Genomic DNA, 26,107 nt, shown 5'->3' on the forward strand with positions numbered 1-26,107 from the left:
TGATCAAAGAAATTGCGATAGTTTTTGTTTTTCATATCGCACAGTCCTAATGTTAGCCAACTTGAAATGTTAAAATGTACTTAGTGACAAGTTGGATATTTGAGTTGACTAAACCTAAAACACTTATTCTTTTTAAGTTGAAACAACTATTCTTTTTACAGCAAATAGAAATTTGAATAAAATACATAAACCAAAATAAAATTTGACTACAATGAGTGCTCTATATACCCATCCATCCACTCATCTACCAATCAATCCATCCATCTTTTCATCTATTTATATAACTACCAAGTACCTACCCATCCATCTATTCATCCAATTACCTATCCATCCTTTTATCATCCATCTTTCAAACAATCTCCATACCCCAAAATCCATTTATCAACCATCATTCCATCCATTCACAGTAGGGATGCACGATAATATCGGCACAACATCGGTATCGGCCGATAAAAGCTTAAAATGACAATTATCGGTATCGGCCGATATGAATATTTCTGCCGATGAGCCAAACCGATATTCTCCAAGTGAAATAATTGACCTGTTTTTCAGATGTGAATGTCTGTCTACATTTGTAAAATAATAAATTGATGGTAGAATCAGTACAGAAGAGATACATGGATTTCTCTTCAGTAAAATTAAAGTTTAAATATATCAGTATATATTTGTATATATATCGATATCGGTATCGGCATCGGCCAAAATTATTTAGAAAATATCGGCATATCGAATATCGGCCAAAATCCAATATCGTGCATCCCTAATTCACAGTATCTATCCATCCATCCATCCATCTATCTACCCGTCAATCAGTTTGGGAAATAAATAAAACAAAAGAAGGAAAACAAAATAAAAAGTATGGAGGTCATGGTACAACACATACCACCAATTCAGTGAACATGGCATCCAGTTCCTCCGTGGGGGGCATGGGCAGGGTGGGCTCCATGGTTTGCAGTGTGAAGTTGCTGTCATGACGGAGGCGGTAGGTGATCTCAGGATGGTTGCTCTTCTTCAGGCAGCAACAGAGGAATGACAGGCCCCGCCCTCCTCGCTTACGTGGGGCCATCATGGCCAGAGGCCCAGCCAGTCAAATGTGTTCAGCTTTAGCTACGACCCCCTGTGCAAGAGAAAAAAAAAATTAAGGATGAGAAAAAAAAAAAAGACAATTAGGACGGATGACATCGAAGCTACAAATAAACAAAAAAACTGACACTGTTAATAATTTCTTGGTTAAGTGAAACTGTGGATGGCTATGAGGAGACAGAGCTCAACACAAAACATAACACAAGTGAAAATCATACCGCCACCCAGGGCTATTGGCAGCCATATGTCACATGAGATGTGTGATGTATTTAAACTAAAATGTTACTGTATTAAGTACACTCCTGACTAACAGGTTACATTGGACCTCCAGCTTAATAACAATAGCGATATGCAAAGTATCTCCACTGGTGCATAAAATCTCCCAGAAATTAATCACAATCAAGGCTTTGATTATACTTTGCACAGTTACACTAGCACTCATAAGTTTGGGTTCATAATTTTTTTTTTAAAGAAATAAACACCTTTATTCAGCAGATGCATTACATTACTAAAAAAAAACAGTAAAAACTTTTTCACCGTTACAAATAAAAAAATTCTAATAAAAAGTACTCTTTAGTGACACTAAAGAATAATTCCTAGTAAAAATTCAGCTTTTCCATCAAAGGAATAAAATACATCTTATATACGATATCCTTAGGGGGGAAAAAATGCATTTAAAATTGTAGTAAAATTTCACAACACTATTGTTTTTAATGTATATTTCAAATTACTGCAGCCTTAGTAGGGATAAGAAATTATTCTCAAAAAAAATTTGAAATCGTACCATCCCCAAACTGTTTTTCCTACAACAAATGAGAAGTGGGATTATCTATGCGTGTTTGTGCAGTAAGACTCATAATGCCAGCACTGTATGATCTTATAACCAATTACAACGCTCACATAAGCCTGATAAACTCCAGCAGTACACAGCAGCATAAGTCAACATGCACAGTGCCATGTAGACAGATAAAACAGCTATAAAAGCAATGAGCTATCACATTATACTACATGTGAATCACTTTAAGAGAAAAAAAAACTTATTTGCAATGTGCATTACGAGTAATAATCATTCAATATTTAACTTGATCTGTATCTAGAAGTTAAAGTAAACTGCAAAGGAATATTGCAATTTAATAGTGGAAAACAGAAAAGCTCTTCACAAGGACTAAATCATACTGCTAAAGCAACAAAATCAGAGCCTGATGAAATTTTATTTTTACTCTCAAGAGTAAACAGTTGTTTTTGCAAAAACCAAAGTGTGGTGGTATAGCATGAAATACCTTTGGGAACCAATGTGAAAAATGCATGAACGGTTGGTTATTTTACATGCAGCGAAACCAAATTAAGGCATGAGAAGTTTCAAGAAGCATCATCATAAAGGTAATGCAGCAGTGCAGGTCTTCTAAAGCCAAAGCCATATGATAGCTATGAAGTACAGACCAAAGTGTAAAATGTGAGCTTCTGCACAACTTGATATATAGCATGTTCTTCACACAAAGCTATTGTATGGCAAAAGAAGACTTGAAATACAGTGCATAAACCACCTTTATGGTGTTTTTTTTTTATATCCTTTCTGGACTGAATTAACTTTTTCAAAACTGATGTGGAACAATATAAGGGTGAGGAAATGCTGCTAACTAAATAAAACAAACAAAAAAATGGGGTACTTCAAGGGACTGTCTTTGTAATTCGGTTTCTCTGTGTCTGCCAAATTACTAATTATTACTTGGCCACATCATCACTTTGTTTGATCTACATCCCCAAATGTCCAAGATTTCTTAATTTCTTTATCCTCAGACCTCACACAATGGAACTGGCCCTGACTTTTTAACAGACTAAACCTTGTTCATCCCCCCTTTCTCCATATTAGGAATGATGACGAACGTTACCATGTCCAACTTTGTCTTCATCCAGTTCTGTTTTAATGAGTACACCAGCCTGAGCTCCAGTGCTAAGGCCATCACAACCCAGAAGAAGTCAAACATAAACTTCACTCTGAATTTACGATCAGACCCAGAAGCTCAAAGTGACCAGATGTTTCCCTTTTGAAGAACAGGGACATAAAGGTTTGAATGGCTTGAGGATTAGGCTGGAGTTCAGGGTATGTGTGTTTGTGTAAAATGTGCTCAGTGTACTTGACCCTGCAGAGCAGGTTTATAGTGCCATCATACCCAAACACCGACTTAAACTGATGCACAACATGATCTGACCCCTGAATGTTTGTCTGCAGCTCATCTGAGAAAAGAAATGCTGGAAACAATTCCATCAATTTAAAGTTCCACTTTGTTTACTTTGGAATTATACAACAATCTGAATCAGAATATATAATGTAATTTTCTGAGGCTTTTGTCTCTTTTATTTAGAAGATGATGGAGAATCAGCAGGAAATTATGAGGATGGATGGAATGGATGGATCAAAAAAGAAATTCACCCGAGCTAGACTCATACTCAGTCAATTTAAATTAAACAACTAATGAAACTCAATACATACAAAAAACTATTTATCGAACTGAATTTAACATTAAATTACACAACAGTATTGAACTGCATGTTTATTTACAAAACAAATGCAATGTCAGACAAGGAGTCTGTGAACACTGATAATTCAAATGAATCAGTCAATCGTTTCTTTTGAACTGGTTCTTTGAGAGGAATTTTCAGAATGATTTGCTAAAAATCTAATGAGCCTTCCAGTACTTTGCAATCAAGAAAGTATATTCTATGTGACTGATTATTGACTCAGTTTATTAAGATATAAGGCTGCATGCACAGTGTGCATTAAAAACTGTTTTGGCAGCATCTGATTGAAGAAAACAGCTAGATACCGGAAAAGCTACAGTAGAAAACATTTGAACGAGAAAAAAGAAAGGAAGGAAGGAAACCGAGAAGGAAGACAAAAAAGAAAGCAAAATTCCAGAGGAAACTCTTCTGTGTTTTTTCTGAGTGCTGAAACGAATGATTCACTCAGCCATGTCAACAATCTGGATGTTCACACTAACATGGCCTTGCCTGATTTTTTTCCCAACGCGGAAGAGAATCTCGATTCTCACACTGTAACTATTTAGCAGAGTAGACACAGCTGTTCCCCTGAGCGAGGTTTGGAATTTTCTCACCGCTGGGTTTATATCATGGTGTGAAAATAGCTCCGGCCTGGCTAGTTGGTCTAACAATCAGTGAGCAGAGACCACACACTTCATCCCATAAGAATGGATTCCACGTCTATTATTAGATCAACTTGAACAGCAGACAACAGCATTTTGATTTGTTATAGGTTGCTCTTTTTCAAATTTGTCCCCTAAAATCAGGCTTTGAGAATGAAGACGTTCTCCGCAATTCAATTTTATTTATTTAGCAATTAGCAGATGAGTTCACTAAAACATGGCCAAGTCATATTCCACTCCATTTCTTTTTTTATTGATTTTGGTAATATGTTTGTGAATTTTTTTCAACTGAATAATGCAAGTTGACAATATGCCAGTAAATCATTCACAAGCGGAAGATTTAAATCGATGTCCTCAATGTCTGATCCAAACTATGACACACAAACATCGCTAAGCAAATATTCTCCTCCTCTATTCAAACCGCATGCAATGCAGAAGCTTATCTGATAAATGTCAAAATAAAAACGGGTAATCCAAATCCACATCTTGTCCAAAAGAAGCACTGGGATTAAACAATCTTGGGAAACCCCTGAAATGTAAACTTCTTTTAAAAAGACTAGCGTAGGAAAGTTATTATTACAAAACCAACAAATGTGTGAAAGTATATAAAAAAAAAAAAAAAGCAACAGTCTGCTCCTCATCTTTCAGCTCATGTGCTCATGGGATACCACAGTCTGTACCGAGACAGGTGACTAAAATATTTACAACTAAAATAGTAAAAGAATCAGCAGCTAGCCTAAATGAAAGCAAACATGTGCTATGAACTGAGCATAACATTTTATCCCTAATAAAAAATGACATCTTTCCCGAAGCCCGAATGAAATAAGAGTCTAGCTGTGCTTGTAAAACACATAAAACAGCCAGTTTGTTTATGTATAAGCCTGACTTTTCTGAATGGACATCTGTTAACTGAAAAAAAGCATGTTAAACAAATTCTGACCACTACAACTCTGCCTTTGTTCAAGTAAATTTAATTTGACATGCATCCTTGTGAGTGTTGTTGTAGTTGTTAACCATTAATAAAATGTTTTTGTTAATTGAAATAAAGCTGAAATAAAATATAAAGATGGAAAAACTTTAAATTGGCAACTAACAAAAATGCAATTGCACATAAAATGACTAAGTCTTACACTAAAATTGAAAATAAAAACAAAAAATATCAAAATATAAAAAGCTTATTTAAAATACTAATACATACTATCTATAATAGCATATAAAAAAAATACCAAAATAACCCTGTCCTTGAAAATAGTTAACACACACTCACAGCATTAATACTCCCAGATTACTCTTCCAAAGCAATTCAGATAAATTGTTTGAGGGGAATGGTATCAAATTCTGCAAACCTTGTACTGTCTCTATTAGAGGTCAGTCCTAGGAGACTAAAATCAAAGTTTACCCATGACTAGGGCTGACCCGAATAACATTTTTTGAGCTTTGAAGCTTCGATAATCATCATTACCGAATATTCGAAGCTTGGGAGGGAGGGAGCCGAACATATTCTTCTCTCTAATAAAGGCAGGAATTTCTGTGTGTCCGTCTGTTTGTATTTTTATTATCCAATTGACAATCACTTTTTCACAATCGGGCTGAACCGTTCTCTTTGCTTAACCATTCCAACCGATCCGGGCCAGTCAGCACTGATACGGTTTAATTTTCCACTGTAGTGCTTATAACGGAGCTCTTTGGATGCAATGCAAATGTGTCAGTCCTTGCCTTGGTAACACAATTGTAATATAAACAGTGATATGGGTGATGATCATATATTTCTGGTTTTGGGATAGCTTTTTTATCTGATATTTACTTTGTTCAATAATAGGAAAAAGACAACTCTATGTGAAGGATAAAATAAACGTGAGGCGACGATGAGTATAATATTAATAAGCATAAACATTTCTTACACAGAACAAACTGTCTCCAGACATTTTCTTTTCTTTTTTATATTGAACGTAGCGTAACTGTTTACTTGGCTGTTTGGAGAAACTTGTAGCCAGGCAACAGAGTGGCGACGTCATGCACCCTTAAAACCGTTTGGCCTGATAGTAAAAAAGCTGCTATATTCAAGCGCAACCGTTTCGTGGGGGGTGGCAAGTGTTAAAAAAAAAAAAAAAAAAAGATTATTAAAATCTCAAAATTTAAAATCTAATCCAACTCACAGAACGAATATTTGAATAATCAAATATTCTAGTGCAGCTCTACCCATGACAAGACTGATATTTTGCTGCAAAAACCATGCAAGTGTAAACAGAGTAAAGAAGGGAATACTGACAACATTGAAGAAAAGTGGGAGGGAACACCTGAAGGAAGGCAAATCTCAGGTAATGTGCATGTGACTGCCATGAAAATGCCTCCAATAACACTCGTCTTATGAAATATCTCTGTCATACCCCAGTGGAGTTAATCCACGAGAGCTCAGCCCGCGTATCACCGTGCTCCACCCAGGTGGTCAGGCCTCTTTATGTAAGCAAAGTTCAATCTTTATGAACGGCAGTATTGATCCTACGCCGGAAAGCAATTCCCATGCTGGATCATAAGTCAGTGCACTATGTAAGGGTGACCATATGTCCTCTTTTCCCCAAACATGTCCTCTTTTTCGGCCTAAGAAAATGTGTTTCTAAATCACCCAAATGTCCAGGATATGGCTTTTACTTTCTACAGTCAACGTTCATTGTGTGAGTTTTTGTATTAAAGCCCTGAGCAGGACTGTTTTCTTAAACCCCCTCCCAATTTCTGACCATTACTCCCTGCTCTCATTACTGTATATTCAATACATTCTAATACTGAATATAATTTCTGTGCATCAGGGAGCCACTATCAATGTGCAAAGTATTCAAATCAGTTTGGTTGCAGCTCGTGTTGGATGCAGGTTTGCCAAATCCGCATTTTTTGCATGGAGTTGGGCCGATTTTAAACTATTGCAGAGGGTTGATTTAAGTTTTGTGAAGGATGCTGGTAGGAATCCTTAGCGTGTTTATTATCAGTCTTCATACGGTGACTGTAAAATATGTATTTTAGGTATGGAAATTACATATTTTGGTCAATGTGCTAACCCCTGAACAAATATTATGTAATGTAATATTATGGAATCTGTATGAAACATGCAGACAGGTACATCCACTACTGCACTACTGAAAACAAAGACAGCACTAGTTTATCAATAAATTATTAAAATTTTAATACAGTCTCCTTGCTGTTTTTCCCTGACACATTCGTAATCATTACTTCTGCTGGTGCTGTGGCAAACTTTGTGTGTGTGCGTAAATACGTATTAAGCTATGTGGGCTATTAAACTCTCATTATTATGATTTTAATTGTTTATTAAATCAACGTGCCATTAGACGTCTAATGCTTCAAATGAATGACTACTAGTCGACCTGACAAATTTTTAGTTGAGTGCAAGCCCTACTCAGAAAAGTAAAGAAAGAAAGTGCTAACGGCATTTGTTTATAAATGCCACTTGGTTTGACACTTTATATCAGATGCAATGACATTCAGACATTTTAAATCTGATTTCACCGTTCAAAATCTTGTGGGGCCACTGTACAATTTATATTTCTTTAAAAAGCATTTTGTGAGCATCTGTAGAGCTGCATGCGGCTAACCAACAGCCATTCAAATTAGGACATCTGGTGACTAGAACTTGAACAATGGCAGGATGTTAATTGTTTTTATATGCTCTGACAGAAGGGTTTGATTTGCTTTAAAGAGTTTATTATCCTCAATCCACATACAGATTTTAGGATAAATAACCAAAAAAAAAGCAACTACAATTTTTGCCAGTCTTGCACAAAATATTGGTAATTGTGGTCATGAAGTTCATGAACACTTCCGCCGCTTCAGTTCACAGAGCACTTTGTCTTCAGTTGTCGACAAAGAGTCTTTCTAGGTTGTTGTTGGTTATCACTGAAAACAGCTCAATGTGGAGAAGACTGAATCACCATCCCCAATGGAATGAACAAATCTGACATGCATAGCTTGCAAGCAAAGCATTTATAAAGATTATTAAAATAGGTAAATTCTTCAAATACAGTAGATGGAAAGACAAGAGTGCCTGTTTCAGCTTTGTGTGCTTAAACTAAAGAGTTGTAATCGCTTTCATTAACAGTCTCACCACATGTAGGCACCATCTAAAGAGTTTGGGCGGTTGGATTTATAAAAGAGAGGGTTCTCAAAGAGGCACATTATGTCATGGGAAATGTACTGCTCATGGGCAATTAGCATTTTCTTTATTTGCTGGTGCAAATAACACTGTTGTAACAGGAATAAGATATTTGAATATGCAGTCTTAAAATTATTTTAAATTGTGTAAATTTTAAACTTCAACTTTTTTTACTACACTGCTGAGTTAAAACTAAATTAAACTAAACTAAAATTAAAACAAAAATTTGGTTGGCTTAAAATGGACCCAAAATAGGGTAAAATCATTGGGTTTGTTCATATTACACCCAGAGCTTGGTTATTTTTAAACCAGCATTTTTTTTTGAGTATAAGAAATCATATTTTAGGTTGTAAGGTATAAAATGTTTGTATTAAACAACAGCACCAGTTAAAGTAAAAATATAAAAAATGTCAATGCCAAATATATATATTTATCTCAATTGATTATTTTATTCATCAAGTATGCATTATATTGATCAAAAGTGAATATTAATTATAATAATAACAAATGCTTTTGTTTGGTTTTGTTCTGTGGCACCAAATCAGAATTTCTGTAGTAGAGCCCGACCGATATATCGGCCGGCCGATATTATCGGCCGATATGAGCTAATTGCATTTAAATCGGCATCGGCGTTTATAACGGCCGATGAAACATGAGAAACAGTCTCATATTCTTCACTCATGTTATGAGTGTGGCATAGTTTGCCCACCAGAGGGCGGTCTGCAGCTCCAGAGTTGCAACAGCGCCAGGAAATCCACAAAGAAGAAAGCGATCAGCCAAGCCACCCAGGTGAGTCTGTCGTTCGTCATGTGAAATGATTGTAGATTTAGTTCATACACTGTATATAAAAACGGTGTGGTAGTTCTAGTTAATGGTCCTATCATTATCACTTCTAAATATTCTGTAACATCACTTACAGCCGCTAATGCATTGCTATATTAGATTAGCCACAAAGCTAATACCATGTTTATCAGTGGAAGAGCGCGAACGTTAATAAGAGGTCGAACTATAAAGTTAGCGTTTAGTGCTTATTCTATTGCGGTGTGTTTCCCACATAATGACCGCGTAATGGGCCTTTCACACAGGACGCGGTATGCACAGCGCTTGGCCGCTGGGTTTAGCGTTGCCCTTCAGATACAACGCGATTTGCCCTGCTCTGCGCTATGGCGTAGGCAGAGTTTTAAAAACTTTTAGCGGGAGCTCTTTCATAGTCTGTTGTTCCTCTTTTCGGTCAGCAGCAAACATGTATCTGTCCCGTTGTAAGAAGCGAGCGATAGCGCTAGTCCTGCTGATGAGAATTAAGAGAGAAGCAAGGAAGAAGAGGCTACCCTCAGGCCCAGGGAACAATTTGGTGAATTCAGGCTGGTTACGTTACTCTAACGCTAATATAGCTTCCTTTTTAGCAGGCCCCTTAAATGCTTGCTATTAACTTGTTTGAAGGTGGTTCTTCTCAAAATTGACAGCGGTGTGTTCATGGCACTAACGTTAACCATTTTGATTCAGACTGCACAAAGAGAAGAGGAGAAGATATACGGGTCCGTTGTGAATGTGTCTGTGAGAGCAAATATAGTGTAGTTACAGTAACTACAGTAGGTGCGTCAGAAATGATTAAATCAGAGGGGACATGTAAATAAATGTGAGCTGAACAAGCGCTTTTTTCTTTTCTTTTTTTTTCTTACATATTGTTTCAAAGCAGCTTTACAGACATAACAGGAAAATGTTGAAATAATATTGTTAAATATAAGGAGGTTAATACCTATTGCTTGACAAATAAAAAAATATATATATATTTCTCATTTTTGCCTATGTAGGAGATCCCTGTTTATTATTATTATAATTCTAATGATGACATGAGTAATGATACATGGTGATATTATTAATACACATGCTTATTCTTTCTATGTCTCTCTTTCTGCCCTACAGATGGCTGAAAAAGGTGAATGATGTAGCAGCAAAAGTGTGGGACTACTTCTGCAAATACTTTAACTTTAACTTTAGTATTATAATTTATTTACAGTACACACACAGACTGTTAAAATCAGCTTCAACTGGAAGAAAGTAAAAGAGTTAAATGTTTAAAATCAGACTGTTTTTTGATCGTTAAAAAATATATACTTTTGATGTGCAATTGTTTAGTGATTGAGACCGTAATCTAAGGCTTTTTTTTTACATAAATCCCTTCTGGAAAATGGTTTATACAGCCCACGTACATAGAACAGGCAGATATTTTGCCATTGAATGTTATGTAAGTGCAGCTTATAGGAAATGGGTCTAATATCCAGTTTATTTTCAAAATCAAAATATCGGCTTATAAATCGGCTCTTTTCAAGTTAATATCGGCATCGGCATCGGCCCCCAAAAATCCATATCGGTCGGGCTCTATTCTGTAGGATCATGACACTGAAGACTGGAGTAATGGCTGCTTAAATTAAGCCTGGCAATCAGAGAAATAATACACATATTAGAATAGATATTTTTAATTGTATTAATAATGGCACAATATTACAACCCCAAACTTTTGAACAGTGCATATGCTAATGTTAGTTGTTCGCAAAGAGCACAGTGAAGGCCTTCAAAGACAGTTTAAAGATCCTGCGCCTTTAAACCAAACCAACACTAATGCAAACATCCCAGAACAAACATCACTCAAACATTGGAGCTCCATAATAACATAATTGCATGGCAATTGTTTGGACAAATGAAGCAGGATTTTGAGGTCCCATGATGTAGCCAACAGTCATATCTCTTCCAGGATATGACCTAAAGAGCTCTTTCCCTGGGGAAGATCATCAGTGAAGAACATCACTTCAACATTAGACTATCTCAAATGAGCGTGTGGCTGTTAGTCTGTCTTTCCTGATTTCCTCTGTGACATTTTCTCCCGCTGACAGTGCCATTCATTTTGTGCCTGTATCATCTGCGTGGAAAAAAATCCATCATCATCAGTGCTCTGATATCAAATGCAGTCACGAAACTAACACTAAACCAACAGCTCCACAGGCTTGTGACGTCGTCTGTAATTTTTTGCCTCTCTCATTAAAAGCTAATCCATAAGTCTGGAAGCCTTGATTGGTGGGCCTGCAGAAGAGCGAATGGGTTTCCATTTTAGAGTTTACGTAATGGAGGTTATCCAGTGCAGCTCTCAGGCCAGTCTAGGATCAACTAGAAAACAAACTCTGGCCTTTGGTCTGTCATCTAGCAGTCATCAACCAATGTTCCTAATGGCAAGTTACAGTATTGATCCCTGCTGAACTAATCAAAGTGATGTTAAGTCTGGTATTGACGTGCAACCACGAGATTCATCCGGCATGCAAGTAAACAAGATGGAAAAGGCTAATGGGAGCTTTTAGTAAACAAATGCATTAAAGAAAGAGTTTTAAAAAGAACAATTGCATTACATGTAACAACAAAATGAAATATATGAAACAAATGAAATAAAACAAGAAGCAAGAAAAGAATAAAGGTAACACAAATGAAAATAAGCCATTAAATGTCATAAAACTTAAAGCTGCAGTCGGTAACTTTTGAAGCTCTAGCGGTTAATAAACAGAACTGCTTGCGTCTTGCGGAAGATCATCGTAGCCGGAACTACTTCTCTCTGTTTATGTCTATGAAGAATCACAAAGGTACTGGGTTACTCCGCCGCGGTACCCCCGAAGCAATCTAAAATAGTCCGAATATAAACACTTATAGGTGCACCCTAGTGATTCAGGACAAGCTAAAAACACGGTTTGGAAAATGGATTCATGGTGTACTTGCTTATTATATACATTTTTCTACATTTTGAACACAAACAAAGTTACGGACCGCAGCTCTGATTGGTTATTTTTTACCGGGAGCGGATGCCTTTCTGCAAATGGCAATAGGACCACTGGGAAGAGCCAGAGGAGCTTGATTTTTTCACAGATTATCTGTCTCATATTCTACTGTCAGGACATAATGACAGGTTTAACAAATATGTAAAAAAATATATTGAAGCTTTAACAAGTGCATGCGCACACGCGCATTGATCTGCATTTGATTTTGATCCGATAAATTACAAAATATTTTTCTTACCGATTTCTTAAGTTACATTAAAATCAAATTCCTAAATTTATACATTCATAAATGATTTTCATAAAACGTATATTTATTAATTTAAATCAATTTAAAATTAAATCAAATTCAAAACATAAATCTATTGTAACTGTTTGTTGTGTAGCGGTTTACATATATTTTGTTGTATTTTTCATGAATTCACAAAACAAATATGTAAAAAATTATTAAATAAATACCACCCATTCAAATGTATACATTTTGTATATTCAGATTTTATTGTTTAAAGTTTGTTTATTGTTTTTTTTTTATATTTATATTTTTTTAACATAAGATAACCTAAAAATGATCAAAAACATGTCACGTTAAACACCCACATGTGATCATCATTGATGTTCCTGTTAAATCAGATAAATAGTAAGCTTGTGTGTACCGGATGCGGCATAGCCACATTTAAGCTCAACTGGACTATATGGGAGATCAATAACATCAATCAGGACAGTAGCTAGGGTGTCCCACATAGTTCACAGACCGCACCCCTCGGGGAATCTGAGCACATAGACAAAACCAGAAAAGCAACTAAAGAGGAAAGATGCAAAAATGTTGTCCATCAGGCAGATAAGTCAAATAGTCTTTAAAACACAGACCCCTGACCCACATTAGCTTCATTCCAAAGCCACATTTAACCCGATTCCCCAGAGTCAGACTCTTTCAGAATCCAGAGAACCAGTGTTATCCTGAACACGCACACTGTCTGCTGTTGCCAGGCACGCTTGTGATTCGGCAGCCTGCATTACATGTGCTAATCCTGTGGCTTCAATACTAGAGATCAGTCGAGCTGAGTATATAATGACTTTCCCCAAGTTCAACTGGGATTGGACGAGCAAACACCAAATCACACATGCTGATACTGGTTATTAATTATGGAGGGTCATCAACAGGTATCGGTGGTTATTGGGAAGTAAACCGCCATCCAAGTGTAACCATGGTGGTAATCACAATGCAACACGCTACTGAAAAGGACAAAAATACTAAAAGTAAAGGTTCCAAACGGTGGGGGGATTGGGGTTTACAGAATCATTCTGGGTTTCCAGAAGGACAGTTCTTAAAGAACCATTTTTTTTTTTGAATAATCTAAAGAGCCTTTTTTCACTATATTTTCACTACTTTTTTCACCTGTTTTCCAATGGAATGGTAAAGGTTGTTCATGCACTCCTAAAAATAAACACTTTTTATTAGAATTTATGGTTAGAACATTTATCTTCAATAGAAACGTTCCATTTAGCAATAGGTTCTTTATGATGGAAAAATGTTCTTAAGAGTTTTAAAATGCTCTTTACAGTTCTGTAAACAGTTTTTTACGGTTTACAATATCTTTTATTAACTGTTAACTGAAAGGTTTAGTGGGGAATCAAAATTAGTTTTTTTTTTTTTTTACAGTAATGTCAATGAAGAACCATTTTTGGTCCCCCAAAGAACCTTTGAGTTGACCGTTCATAAAAGAACAATTTTTAGTATTAACATTTGAACAATCTAAAGAACCCTTTCCTCTAATGTCCTCTAATGGTTTCATAGATGTTAAAAGTTCTTCATGGAACCATCAATGCCAAAAAAATAATCTTTATTTTTAAAAGTGCATGGCATCGCTGTGAAAACCACCATTTGAAAACATTATTTTTAAGAGCATCAAACCAAACATGCCAATAAAAAAAACTTTATTTTAAAGCATATAGTATTGAAGTAAACATGTGAACACATACATACACACACATATATATATATAGATAACTAGCTATAGATGTCTAACCTCTGACCTACAACCAACAAAAACAGATCAGAACATTCAAAATAGACACACATAAATCAAAGTACAAATGGTAACAAATTAGATGAATGAATCATCAACAGATTGTTTATGAATAGCTGATTAAGTATGTAATTATGTCACTTGGCACACCCACAGGAAAAATGCACACAAATCTCAATCCATTCATAATACTTCCTCAGCTGAGGTCAGAACATTACTTCTGTTTCCCCTGACTCACTGAGCTAGGAGCCAGGGACGAAAAAAGACAAAAGCACACACACACACACACACACATACACACCAGTTCATCTGAGGCCAAAGGGTAAGTATGCATAAAGCTTATCGGCAACGATCCATGTATCTTCACATGGCAACACACACACAACAAATTCTAACAGAGCTAGGCTAGCAGAGACAAACATCCAGTCAAACGTCAATGTTGAACTGACTTCACATTTTGATTTCTTTAAAACAAAGACAGCACGCTCACCTCTCAGTAAGGCACGTCAAGACTCAAGAGCACATCGTTGTGTGAAATCCAGGCAGCGAGAGCTATGTTGATCTCAGCTCTGAACGCTGTGGTGTGGGATGCATGCAAACCGCAATGGCTCATACATCTCTCACCATCAAATCTGGTCCTGAAATAGCAGGCGAAACTCCCTCTACTCCACAAGATCAACACAAAAAAAAAAAAAGAATTTTCTAAACAGTACGGTCTCGGTTTTAAATCTCCAATGGATTTACAGTATAAGCAGTCTGAATATTTTAATATATGACTACAACTGTAAGCTTGAGCTCAGAGTCTGAATAAGTGCACCGTCTACACACACACATACACAGATGTTCCCGGTCTGACTGGGACCACCCTCTTCCTGTATGCCACGCCTCCTTTCTGCAATTTTTAATGGGAGGGCAATAAGAGAGACTGCAGAGTTTGACTACACCCACAATTACAGAGCTGACAAGTGTACAGTGACAATAGATCTGAGAGGTTTAATTATTTAATTCAATATTAGGTTACACATGGACTAATAAAACTGACAAAAGCCCATTACAAAATGTCAAAAACTTAAATATTAAATAAATAAATAAGAAAGTAAAAGCCATGTATGAATAAATGGCTTACTATAATAATAATAATAATAATATAATTTTATATTATATAATATTATATAAATATTACTAAGAAAAACTTTTACTGAACTATTAATGTGATAGACATGAATAATACCTTAAATCTCACTTAGGATTTTCAACTATTGGCCATAAAATGAACAAAACAACAATAACAACCAAAAAGACACCACAAGCATGAATATCTTAAAGACTTGGACAGCCACTTTAGAAACCACTTTTTTGTGGAAAAAAAGCACCACACATTTTCTCCAGAAAACATAAAAATGTAGTTTAAACTGTTTAAACCATTTATAAACATCATAAACTACCTTACACTGCCAACAAAGTACAAATCCTCACAAATAAAGATGTTTTCTTTACAAAATGTCTCTGCGTGCCTACAAATAAAGCTTGCTTTTGTTAGTGGGTGCAGTGAAGATAGTAAACAAGTTAAAGCAGATTTTGCAAGACTTGATTTGAAATGCTCATAATTCTGAATGCCTTCTGTCTATTAACATTTTACAAACCTTTGGCTTAGAAACAGCTGGAGAGGACGATTAAAAAGCCGAACAGCTGTCACAGAACATCTTTCCTGCAGATATGTTAGTGTTTATTTCCTTTTTTTTTTTTTGGACCTTCTGTAGCAAAGCACTACCAAGCTCTCAGGCATTTTAGGCAAATAGGCCTTTTCAGGCAAATTAATAAATCAAACGTTTTTGGGTACTGATTTCAAAAACACATTCAATTTGACAAGATATGCCATCTGCAACAAATTTTATTTTTGTAATGGCTTTTTTAAGTTCAACTGGACTGATTAAAGTTTGAAAAATAAGGATCTAGGTCTGGATGAGAATGCTGTCAATATTGGTTATAGACATTGAACACCAGCTGAAAAAGAAAGTTGTTTTAGAGCCTGACCAAGTTATTAAATTTTGATTCAAAAAATTCTTAATAGCATGCACTGCTAAAATAATCTAAAATAAGACCAATATCATGTGTGGCTTATGTTGACTTAAACTGACACTCACACAGAAGATGTCTGGTCACGTAGTGTATCTTAAACACTGAGTGATTATTCAGTTAACATCAGCCATATCACTCAGCAACTGATTAATCACTAGTTAACGTCACTCAATTGACCTCCATCATCCAATCAGCTGTACTTACACACAGACGCACACAAAAACACGTACACAATGTCTGGGTGCATTCCTAGAGCACTCCGTTTCAGATATGAAATGCCATTATTTTCCCAGAATACTACTTAGAAGCAATAATGAAAGCCTTGGTTTCCAAGAGAAGATCAAATTTCCTCTGTTTAAAAGACATGAACCAGAGTGCATCTGGCTCTTTCCTCTTCTGTGCTGAGCACAGGTCACCAAGGTCAGGTAAGGGTCATCATCAGGAAGTGTGGGCACTGCTAATGGTGATGTATGTCTGTTGACAGAAATTATTGATCACGGACTTTGCTCTTTGCATCAGTGGAGCAGACAAATACAATCACTTCACTGCATCAGCACAACAACCGCTACCATCTGAGGTCAGAGTCTATGCCAACATTATGCCAAATACATTTTTTACAAAATACAAGTACAAAAGTAATAAAAAAAAATTGTTTTTGCAATTAAATGCACAACAAAAAAATCTGATAATGATGAAACATTATGAGCTTATTAAAAATTAATTTAATTCAGATTCTGACCATGAGAGCACTGTAATTGAACTATTTATTTGACTGTCATATCAGCATGAAACGCTATTATTCATTTCAAAATAAAATAAAACAAAATACAATTTGCTGACCTTTTGCACTTACACAGCGGAGCACCAGCCTTTCATAACCGCTCAACATACCTCAACTCCCACACCTTGACAAGGGGAAACTATTTCAATGTTTCAAGCTTTTTTAGACATAAGTGTTCATTGAATCAATTGTAAAATCAATTTTCCATGTCAAAAAAGAAAAAAAAGTTTCCTTTTTCAACGTCAAATAACTGACGAATGCAAAGAGAACGCTGGAAACACATAAGTCAGCAATATTTATTATTTATTGGCATGAAGTTTCGTGCAGAATAACAAACAGCAACAGGAGTGTAACATTCTCGAAAAAATATATATGCAAGAGGGGACGGCTGCCATAACAAAAGAAAAACATCTCTGCAGGCTTCAACCCGGCTGCATTTATGATTTAGGCAATTCAAAAATCATTTTAAAAAATGATTCAATCCATTTCAAACAACTGTTCAGAAAAATGAAACTTTAAATGGACTTGAGAACAGGCCATGTGTGTTTTTTTTATTGAACGTAACCGACACTTAGTCTAGGCGGCACCAGGCAGGCATAAGGAAATGCACCAAAAGGCTAGGACCATTACAAATTTATTGGACAGGAAAACAAGTCGATCAACATTTCAGGGTCCAGAGCAGAGCATTTTTTATTCACTGTATGTCCAGCTGTTGAGAAGATACGCTCCGACCGCACTGATGTCCCAGAGACACTCAGCAGCAGCGCAAGGTGGGGGTATCGCTGTCAGCTTGCAATGGTCCTTTTCATAACTCAGAATCTCCTGTAATTAGATGCACGAATGAGGAGAATTCACGTCTACCGCGCCGCGAGACCTCCAAACGCATGTAAACGCTTCTTTACATTGACTTAACATTGAAATCATTCGCGCCAGACGCTCTATTCACGTTTGGTGTGAACGCAGAGAGGCTGCTTTCGACGTCAGTGGGATAAAATTTCTGGTATTTTATATCTAGCTTTCGCAACGCATACTGCACTTTCAGAATTCATTATTTTCTTTTCTGCTTGTTTGTGAGTTGTTACATCTATATTTTTTAATTGTTTAATTCTTTTAAAATTAATAGTGTACATATTTGGTTAAAATCGATTCCCTATTTTCATTTTCGAAACTTCTTTTGGTTGGTCCGATCGATTGTGCAATCGATTTTCGAACTAAAAGTGACAGCCCTAGTCTTGAGTAAACTCTGAGAGCAAAAACATACAGCCGTCTCCTCTCTAAGGGCTTTCTCACACCCTTAGACTGTCAGGTATAGAGACGGGTGTGGGAAATGGGTGTGCCTGATGACAGCATGTGCATCACGACCCATGGGCCTATGGGAAAGTGTTTATAGCATGACCACACATTAGAGGGTTATTCCACCACCCACCTCTGACCTTGCCCCTGATTATCCCAGAACAACCTCCCTGATCCTTTCAAAATACAAAGTGAAGAAATAACACTGTTCCCTTTGGCCGAAAACCTCTTACGATGGAATGGATAAAAGCTGGAATAATTCAGAATTGGAAAAGTATAAAGGTTGCAAAAGGCCAGAAGAAATCACTCATCTCATTTACTCAAGAGTCATATCAACACACCCACTCATTACACAGCAAAAAAAACCTCTTTTGTTGCCATAAAAGAAGGGATATCCTGTTTCCTCAAAATAGAAACAAGCATAAAGTCACTTTCCAAACAGACAAATCAAATTCTAATATAAAAACGTGCCAGAAAGATCTTGAAGACGCAGCAGCCAGTTCAAACCGGTGAAAGTTTTCTGTCCTCATTATATGATACGATACAAATCTAATCCAAAGCAGTCAGAGCTTTACATTAATATAGTCATTGTTTTGGTCCATGCATGAAGGAAACATTTTTTTTCACTTTAGATGTGTCACACACACAGGAGAATGAATTCAAGGTGTGACGACTCAGAACCTCGCCCTTTAGAAACAACCTGTGATTTATTTAAACATACACAGCTGTATAGCTGTATATGACAGCCAGTGTTGACAAGCGCCATTTAACCATCAAGTCTGACAGCTAGTGGTAGCTAACATGGAAATAATTAAGTTAGAGACATGACCCAGCATTCCCTAACCCTACCGCAACTATTATCGGCCTCATTAAATATGGCAGAAAGAGAATGAATAGTTTGGTTTTTCAAAAACAGTTCTGGCGAGAATGGCGGCATAAATAGTCTTGCTTTTGTCCGTAGTCGAGGGGATGAAAGTGGGAGCTCTGTGGCCTTTCTTCCACGCCGCAGGACAAATGTAGTCAGTTTTCCCCACCATTATCGCTCTAATGTGCACCCTGAAGGGCTTCTAGTCATTGCCAAACCCGAAGAAGCATATTGGTTCACCCTGGTAACAAAAAGGCCAATAAAAATCCCCCCCGACAATCACACTGCCACTGGCTACTGTTTGGAAACACCCTACCACATGTGCCGGCACCAACCCAGAGCCAATTAGAGACCTTCAGACTTGATTGCATTTTCAGCCTCAGCGGTCTTGTTGAGAACTTGCATTTCCACTTAAGCTAAACCCACATTTGCACACATTTCATGGCCCACTGAAATGTTTAGTTAATGCTGGCTGGTCGCAGGCATTCCCTTCTGCAAAGCTATCTAGCTTCCTCAGTTCTCGAATACAATGACCTCCCAAACATCTTTGTTTCAATCCCCAAGCATATTTATTGTCGGCCTGTCTTCCTGGTGCAAGTGGAGTTGAAGGCTTACACAGTTTCTTGCTGCTTCAGTAAACTACTCGAGCCTCTGATTCAAAGGACAATGGCTGTTGGGCTCCACCTTCATCTAGTGAATCCATTACTTCATAACTACGTCATGCTTCCCCGTGTATCACTGAGGCTAGAGGAATCTGGAGGAAGAAAAATACTGAAGAAATAATTAATAAAAAAATGTAAATTAAATTAATATATCTTGGTTATCCAAACAATGGAGCAAAAAAATGAAAAGTAATGGAAAAATGGAAGATAATTTTTTTTTACATTTTCTGCTCCCACAGAAAATAAAATAAAATCTCTCAGCTGCCCTAACAATTAAAAAAAGAAAGGGGATAAAATAAAATATAATAAAATAAAAAGCATCAAAGGGTTTTTATGCAATATGTCTCTGAGGGTTTCTGGCATCAGAAAGTTTGAAAACCACTGGCTTAGCATAATAACTCTGTATTAAATAACCACTTAGTTTTTACAAAAGCAAAATTAATGGTTTCATGGTTTAATTGTATAAAATATGACTAAGAATACTACATACCCTGAAAACGTATATGTTCTACACCTGTCCTGTGTAAATATTAGATTGGCCTTTGCCATTTTTGCCTAATTTGGAAATGGCTTTGGATTTTGTTTATCTAAACTGGCACCATTCCACCCTCCGTCAAGCTCAAAGTCTACATACTGTATCTGGGAATCCTATACAGCAAGGAACCTTCATGAATACCAGTCAAACTGCACTGTCAAAGGCAGACATTTACTTGTTCTCCATTAAGGAATGTTAGCTCTTGCATCAGTTGTAGATTGCAACAGGATGCCATGGGCCGTGGCAATGCTTGATACTACTGGAACTTGTAAAAAGGACAGATTGGTTCAATGGTATGTGTGTCCCCTGCCCAACCTGAGAGCCATCTACCAATGGTTGTTAGAGCACTGGGGTGCAAGACTGCGAGATTGTAACATTAACAACATGAGATCAGAGCATTGTCTGAATTTTATCCAGGAGAGAATGGCAAATTTAAACCGCTACACTGGGCTTTTGTTCCACTACACTGGACAGAGCTGGGATAGGCCTCCCAGAACACCTCCTTTATCCAAGTCACACAAACCCTGAGGCACATCCATACACACACACACACACATACCCTATCAACTACTTCTGCAGGCTTGTGCAGTACAGTACAGTACAGTACAAGTCAAACACCACCTTATGAAGAAGAGACACCAAGACACTACTGATATAACAGATCGAAAGGAAAACAAACAGTGGGTGTCTTTACAATGACAATATATAAAGTTTGCTCATAATGAAACTGAAATTAGTCAAATGAATATACGGGTCATATTTATCCACTAAATAAAAAAATTAAATAAAAAATTATATATGTTAGTGTTGGGCGATATGGTCATTTTTCAAATTGTCATATCGTCAGCCCATGAGATCGACGATACATGATATTATCGTGCATGGGTGGAGTAAGAGAGACTCTTTGTTCTAGGCATAGCATAACTATTTGGTGTTTTAAACCGCGCAGTAATGTTGGACATAATTAAACATTCTAAATATATAAGTATTCAAAACAGGTAAGTTCATGTGTTTGGAGTAGAAGTGAACTGATGCATCAGCCATACAGAGCTACGGAGCGCACGCCTCATGATGAGACCGACGCACCGCCACAGAAACAAGAATGAGATGATTTCTAACATAACTGTGGCATTAAACTCAGTTAGTGAGGGCTTGTTTAAAATATTACACACATATAGACTGTTCAGATTACTTGTTAAAGTGCAATGAAATACCTTATATCTGCAGACGATGTATGTCTGTTTGTGGATGGGGACTTTGTAACGGCCAAAACTATGTATTTTGCATGCATCACGATCACATTATAGAGCGGAGTGCATGACAATAATAACAAGGCAGCAGAGCAAACTTATCATCCATAGTGGTTCTCACATAGTCCTTCTATGTCATCACCACATAGCGAGTTATATAAGTTAAGTGATCAGTCTTTAAGTGGTTACTACGGGAGAACCAGTATGGATGATAAGTTTGTTCTACCACCTTGTTATTTTGTCTTTACTTCATTTGAAATGGCAAGAAAGAGTTAATCTCTCGTCTCGTGTATGAGAAGTGCACGTTGCCGTGTACCAGCCTTTAAATGTGTGTGACACAAATTCCTCGTTTTTTATCTTTTATCCGAGTCAAAGCGTTACAACTTCATCGACTACAAGCTCCAATCCTCTATTGCGCTGTTTTGGCAAACAGAGAATGTCAAACTGAAAAAATAAATAAATAAAAGGTGTACAGCATAGCACTTTAGACAAACTAGAGACATCCTTCACAGAGCTTTGAAGACATCTCTTGTTGCCATGGATACAACAGAGAGGCTGTCATGGGCTTGAGGGTTTTGGGTGTTGTCTTCAAACTTGAAACAAGATTAAGGTTCTCTATTTTAGCAAAGCAACATGAGCATGTGATAATCAGACCAGAATATCCAAACCGACTCGTCTTTCTCTTACTTCCAATTGTGTACACACAGCAAAACTAAAACAGCTCCAAATGCCACAAAACGCAGACATATTACGTGTCTTTCTATTTACAACATATTTCATCATACATTATGCACTCGGGAGACACAGAAACTATGCATAAACACCACTTAAAACCTAAAAAAAGCACTTAACCAGATTAGCTCAGAGGCAGAGCCCATGGGAGGGTGGAGTCTTGCGTCTGGTATCGGTTGCACTCTGAAAGAAGTCCCGGTATCAAGTCTTGGCGCTACTTTGGCATTCTCTAGCACTGAGATACTTCAGATGTGTTAATGTGACCCCACCTCAGTAATTGAAGACATTTCCCACACGTCTAATGTCAGCATCTCTACCAGCCTCCCCAATCAAGCAAAACAAACTCTCGTTGCTGTGCAAGACATGCATGCACACAAACCCTTCTATCAGCCCTGTCCCAAAAAAAAAAAAAGAAGACCGAGGGCTGGGACTGCAGGCATGCAATTCTGGGCCATGCTGGAGGGATTTGGCTTATTGCCTAGCATGTTAAGCACTAGAGGTGTGACTAAACGAGAGACGCTGAACACAGCACGCTGCAACAAATTAATAAGGTCAAACAGCCCCGGATGAGCAGTCGTGGATATAAAGGAATGTGGCAATGATTTTCGATGCGAACGAACCTACATTACATCCATGAGCGAGCAGCAATTTCGGTCAGATCAGAGATGCTTCTTTGCTTTAATATCGCTGCAATACTGTTGTTGCAAGTCTGTGCTTGTGAGCTTGATCATAGAAGAATGTTATAACTGCTTGTTATTGCAATAATTTAAAATGTTGAGGTGGATTGCTCACAGATGTAATTGTAACAAATGTAACAGATTGTAACAGATGTAAGAAATCTTAGGAGAATTATTTTCATCATCCAAACCATCAGGAAACAGACCCCACACAGGTTCAGTATCAGTCTATGATCTTTGTGGTAAAGCTACGGCACGTAAAAGACCCCATGAAATTGCTTGACAAGCAGTCTTTCTTGCCAAACTGACATATTTCATTTTGAAGGAAGGAAGGAAGTTAGAATCAGGAAGAAGATTTAAAGGAATAGTTAACCCAGAAATGAAATTTTGCTTCACTCACCCTCAGGTCATCCAAGATGTAGATAAGCTTGTTTCTTCATTGGAACGGATTTAGCATTACATCACTTTCTCACCAATGGATCCTCTGCAGTGAATGGATGCCATCAATATGAGAATTTTTCCTCCTTTAAAACTTTATTTTTATCATATTACAAAGAATACCATGGCCTCAGTTTTGTCCTCAACAACCTCAGAATCAACCCAGGAAAGAGAAAAAAAAACTACAACAGATGCGCCAAAAACCAATGCATACTCCATCAAGACCACAAGTTACTAACAATCGCTGTGCTCCATTGCACTAAACTTAGTGCATACTTCTGTTGTGAATAAACACCATCTTGCTCCTGATATTTTAAGTTTCACTGCGTAAAACATTTCTTTATCAAAACACAACTCGCATCAAAAGCAACAGTTTTTCCAAAAAGCATTTCTACTGCCGTGCATGAAAAGTAGATCTTCATTTGGTTACTTATTAACTTCCCTTTGTCCTTCATGAACTGTAGCAAAACATCTGGTAAAACAGTGACAACCACTGTCTGAATTAAACTGAAGTAAACCTAGCGTGTAAATGAGTTTTAAATGGCAACACTGTATCAAACTGTCATGAGTTGGTAAGTAGACTAAAGAAAAACACTATGAAGTGCACTTTCTGACGTGAACTATCAAAGTGAAGAAATAATCACAAACAGACAGGGTTTCAATACAAACAAACGTATCGAAAATGAAAACAAATGTATTTAATTTGTTTTAGAAATTAGACGAGCGTCATTCGTCCGTTGAACCGCCGATTTTGCATGCATCTCTATGTCCCACCCTTTAAAGCCAAATCACTTCAAAAGAAGTCCAAAGTCGGCTGTATTTATACTGTTTGTTTTTCTGGACGTGTCATGTAGCTGTCAGTTTGAGGTCTGAGATTGAGAAGTTACCTTGTAAACAGTCCCATCCTCCCCGCGAACGCTCTGGGCTCGTGCGCTCTCATTCCCCCTGTGCAACAATACAGCACGATCCGACAGGCAGGTGACGTCATCCCTTTTAGGCTTGGGGGCTTGACGTCGGTGCGCATGCGCAACGTTGGGACGCATGTTTATATGGGTAATGTAGTTAGAAAACGAGGATGAGCGATGTTTGGACATTTAAACCACATTGAAAAAAAATACTGATTGAGATGCAATTCCCATAGATAAAAATAGACAGGCTGTAAATCATTATTATTATTTTTATTATTGTAAAACAAAAGATTAAAAGACCAATTAGTAACTTATTCAAATCTTAAATTCTTTTCCATTCTGTAACACTGAATTACTACAATCATTTATGTTCTAATGTGAACACCTGGAAGTCCTCTCAGTGGTTGATTTGAGTAGTTAAACACAAAATTAGTTCAAAGGAGCACACAATTATGTGACCATTAACATAATTAACACTAACTGGCAAGCAAATCTTACATTAGACCAATTTGCATTGTTGTATAGAGCTGAAATACATCACTCAAATTTCTTTCTTTCTTTCTTTCCTTATTTACAGTTTTGAATTCTTGAAAAAATCATACCAAACAAACCAAAAAAAACTTGCAATGACCTGAAGCATCAAGCATGGCGTGCAATGAGTCAAGAGGTAAACGTCGTAACATATAAAACACGTTAAGAATATTCATTTTATTTTTTTATGCATGAAATAACAATTGAACACTGATGTCCCATTAACATGCTTTCCTTAATGCTTTGTATACATCACATGAAGCTCAATGTAGTACTCATTGCACTTAAAAGCAATTGAGGGAAGAGATCCATAGGATTTATTTAGGCAGAAGCAGGCCACAGACAGACTTACAGAGGATTATGGGAATGATTGTACATGGTGGGCTGTCTGGTGGAATTACAGACATGGCAGCAGCTGGTGATGGAGTTTGGACCACACTAACCCATGATCAAATTTTAATTCCCAGAAACTACAGTACAATAGCAGAAATACTACCTGTTCTAATTTGTTTACAGGAATCAATGTTAGTAAAAAAAAATGGACTCACCAGAGTTCCTCTCTGAACATTAGAGTCAATAATTGATAATTATTTTGAATCATAGTGTTGTCTTATAGTTATTTATTATTATTATTATTACTAATTGTCCTTGTGACTGATATAGCTAAAACACTGTGTATATTGTTGTTGTTATATTTTATGTAAATACTGTAATTACATTGAGTATTAACTCGTAAGGTTCATATATCCAATATTTAATAGAAATATTTTTAACACAGTTAGAATGTTTAGCAAAGGCTATAGGACTTATGGGTCAGAAAAACAAGTGCGCAGCCACCTTTAGAACTTTGTCTTTGAACTTCTAAATTTGCGGCCGCTATAGCATCACTGTAAAGAGTAATTAGCTGACGAGGTAGATTTAATTATTGTAGAATTAACGAAATTGATCATGAGCCCTGCAATGTCCGGAGTGGATGCCATAACTAATGGCAATAGACTGGCAGTCTGGCAAGACATTAAAAAGATTGGTTCATTATTTATGATGCTGTGGTAGACAGAAGACAACGAGATTGTCATCATGATGTTTTGAACATGACAACCAGAGTAACTAC

At 36.9% G+C, this 26,107-nt stretch overlaps 1 protein-coding gene across 5 annotated transcripts in view; it reads right to left on the reverse strand.

Annotated features, from left to right (window-relative positions):
• Positions 1–24,546, reverse strand: part of daam1a (dishevelled associated activator of morphogenesis 1a) — a 45,804-nt gene extending 21,258 nt beyond the window's left edge. For 2 of the 5 annotated variants that reach the window (XM_026243761.1, XM_026243757.1), the window contains exons 1-2: positions 24,445–24,546; positions 884–1,117 (exon numbers count right to left, since the gene is read on the reverse strand). In XM_026243761.1, the coding sequence (XP_026099546.1) occupies positions 884–1,069 (186 nt within the window). In that variant the 5' untranslated portion in view covers positions 1,070–1,117; positions 24,445–24,546. Of the gene's footprint in view, positions 1–883; positions 1,118–14,735; positions 15,093–23,519; positions 24,105–24,444 lie in introns of those variants that run through there. The other 3 variants (XM_026243759.1, XM_026243758.1, XM_026243760.1) reach the window with 3 other exon arrangements.
• Between the last annotated feature and the right edge of the window lie 1,561 nt (positions 24,547–26,107).

The sequence above is a fragment of the Carassius auratus genome, unplaced genomic scaffold, assembly GCF_003368295.1.
Source record: "Carassius auratus strain Wakin unplaced genomic scaffold, ASM336829v1 scaf_tig00004433, whole genome shotgun sequence".
Taxonomy (NCBI): Eukaryota; Metazoa; Chordata; class Actinopteri; order Cypriniformes; family Cyprinidae; genus Carassius; species Carassius auratus.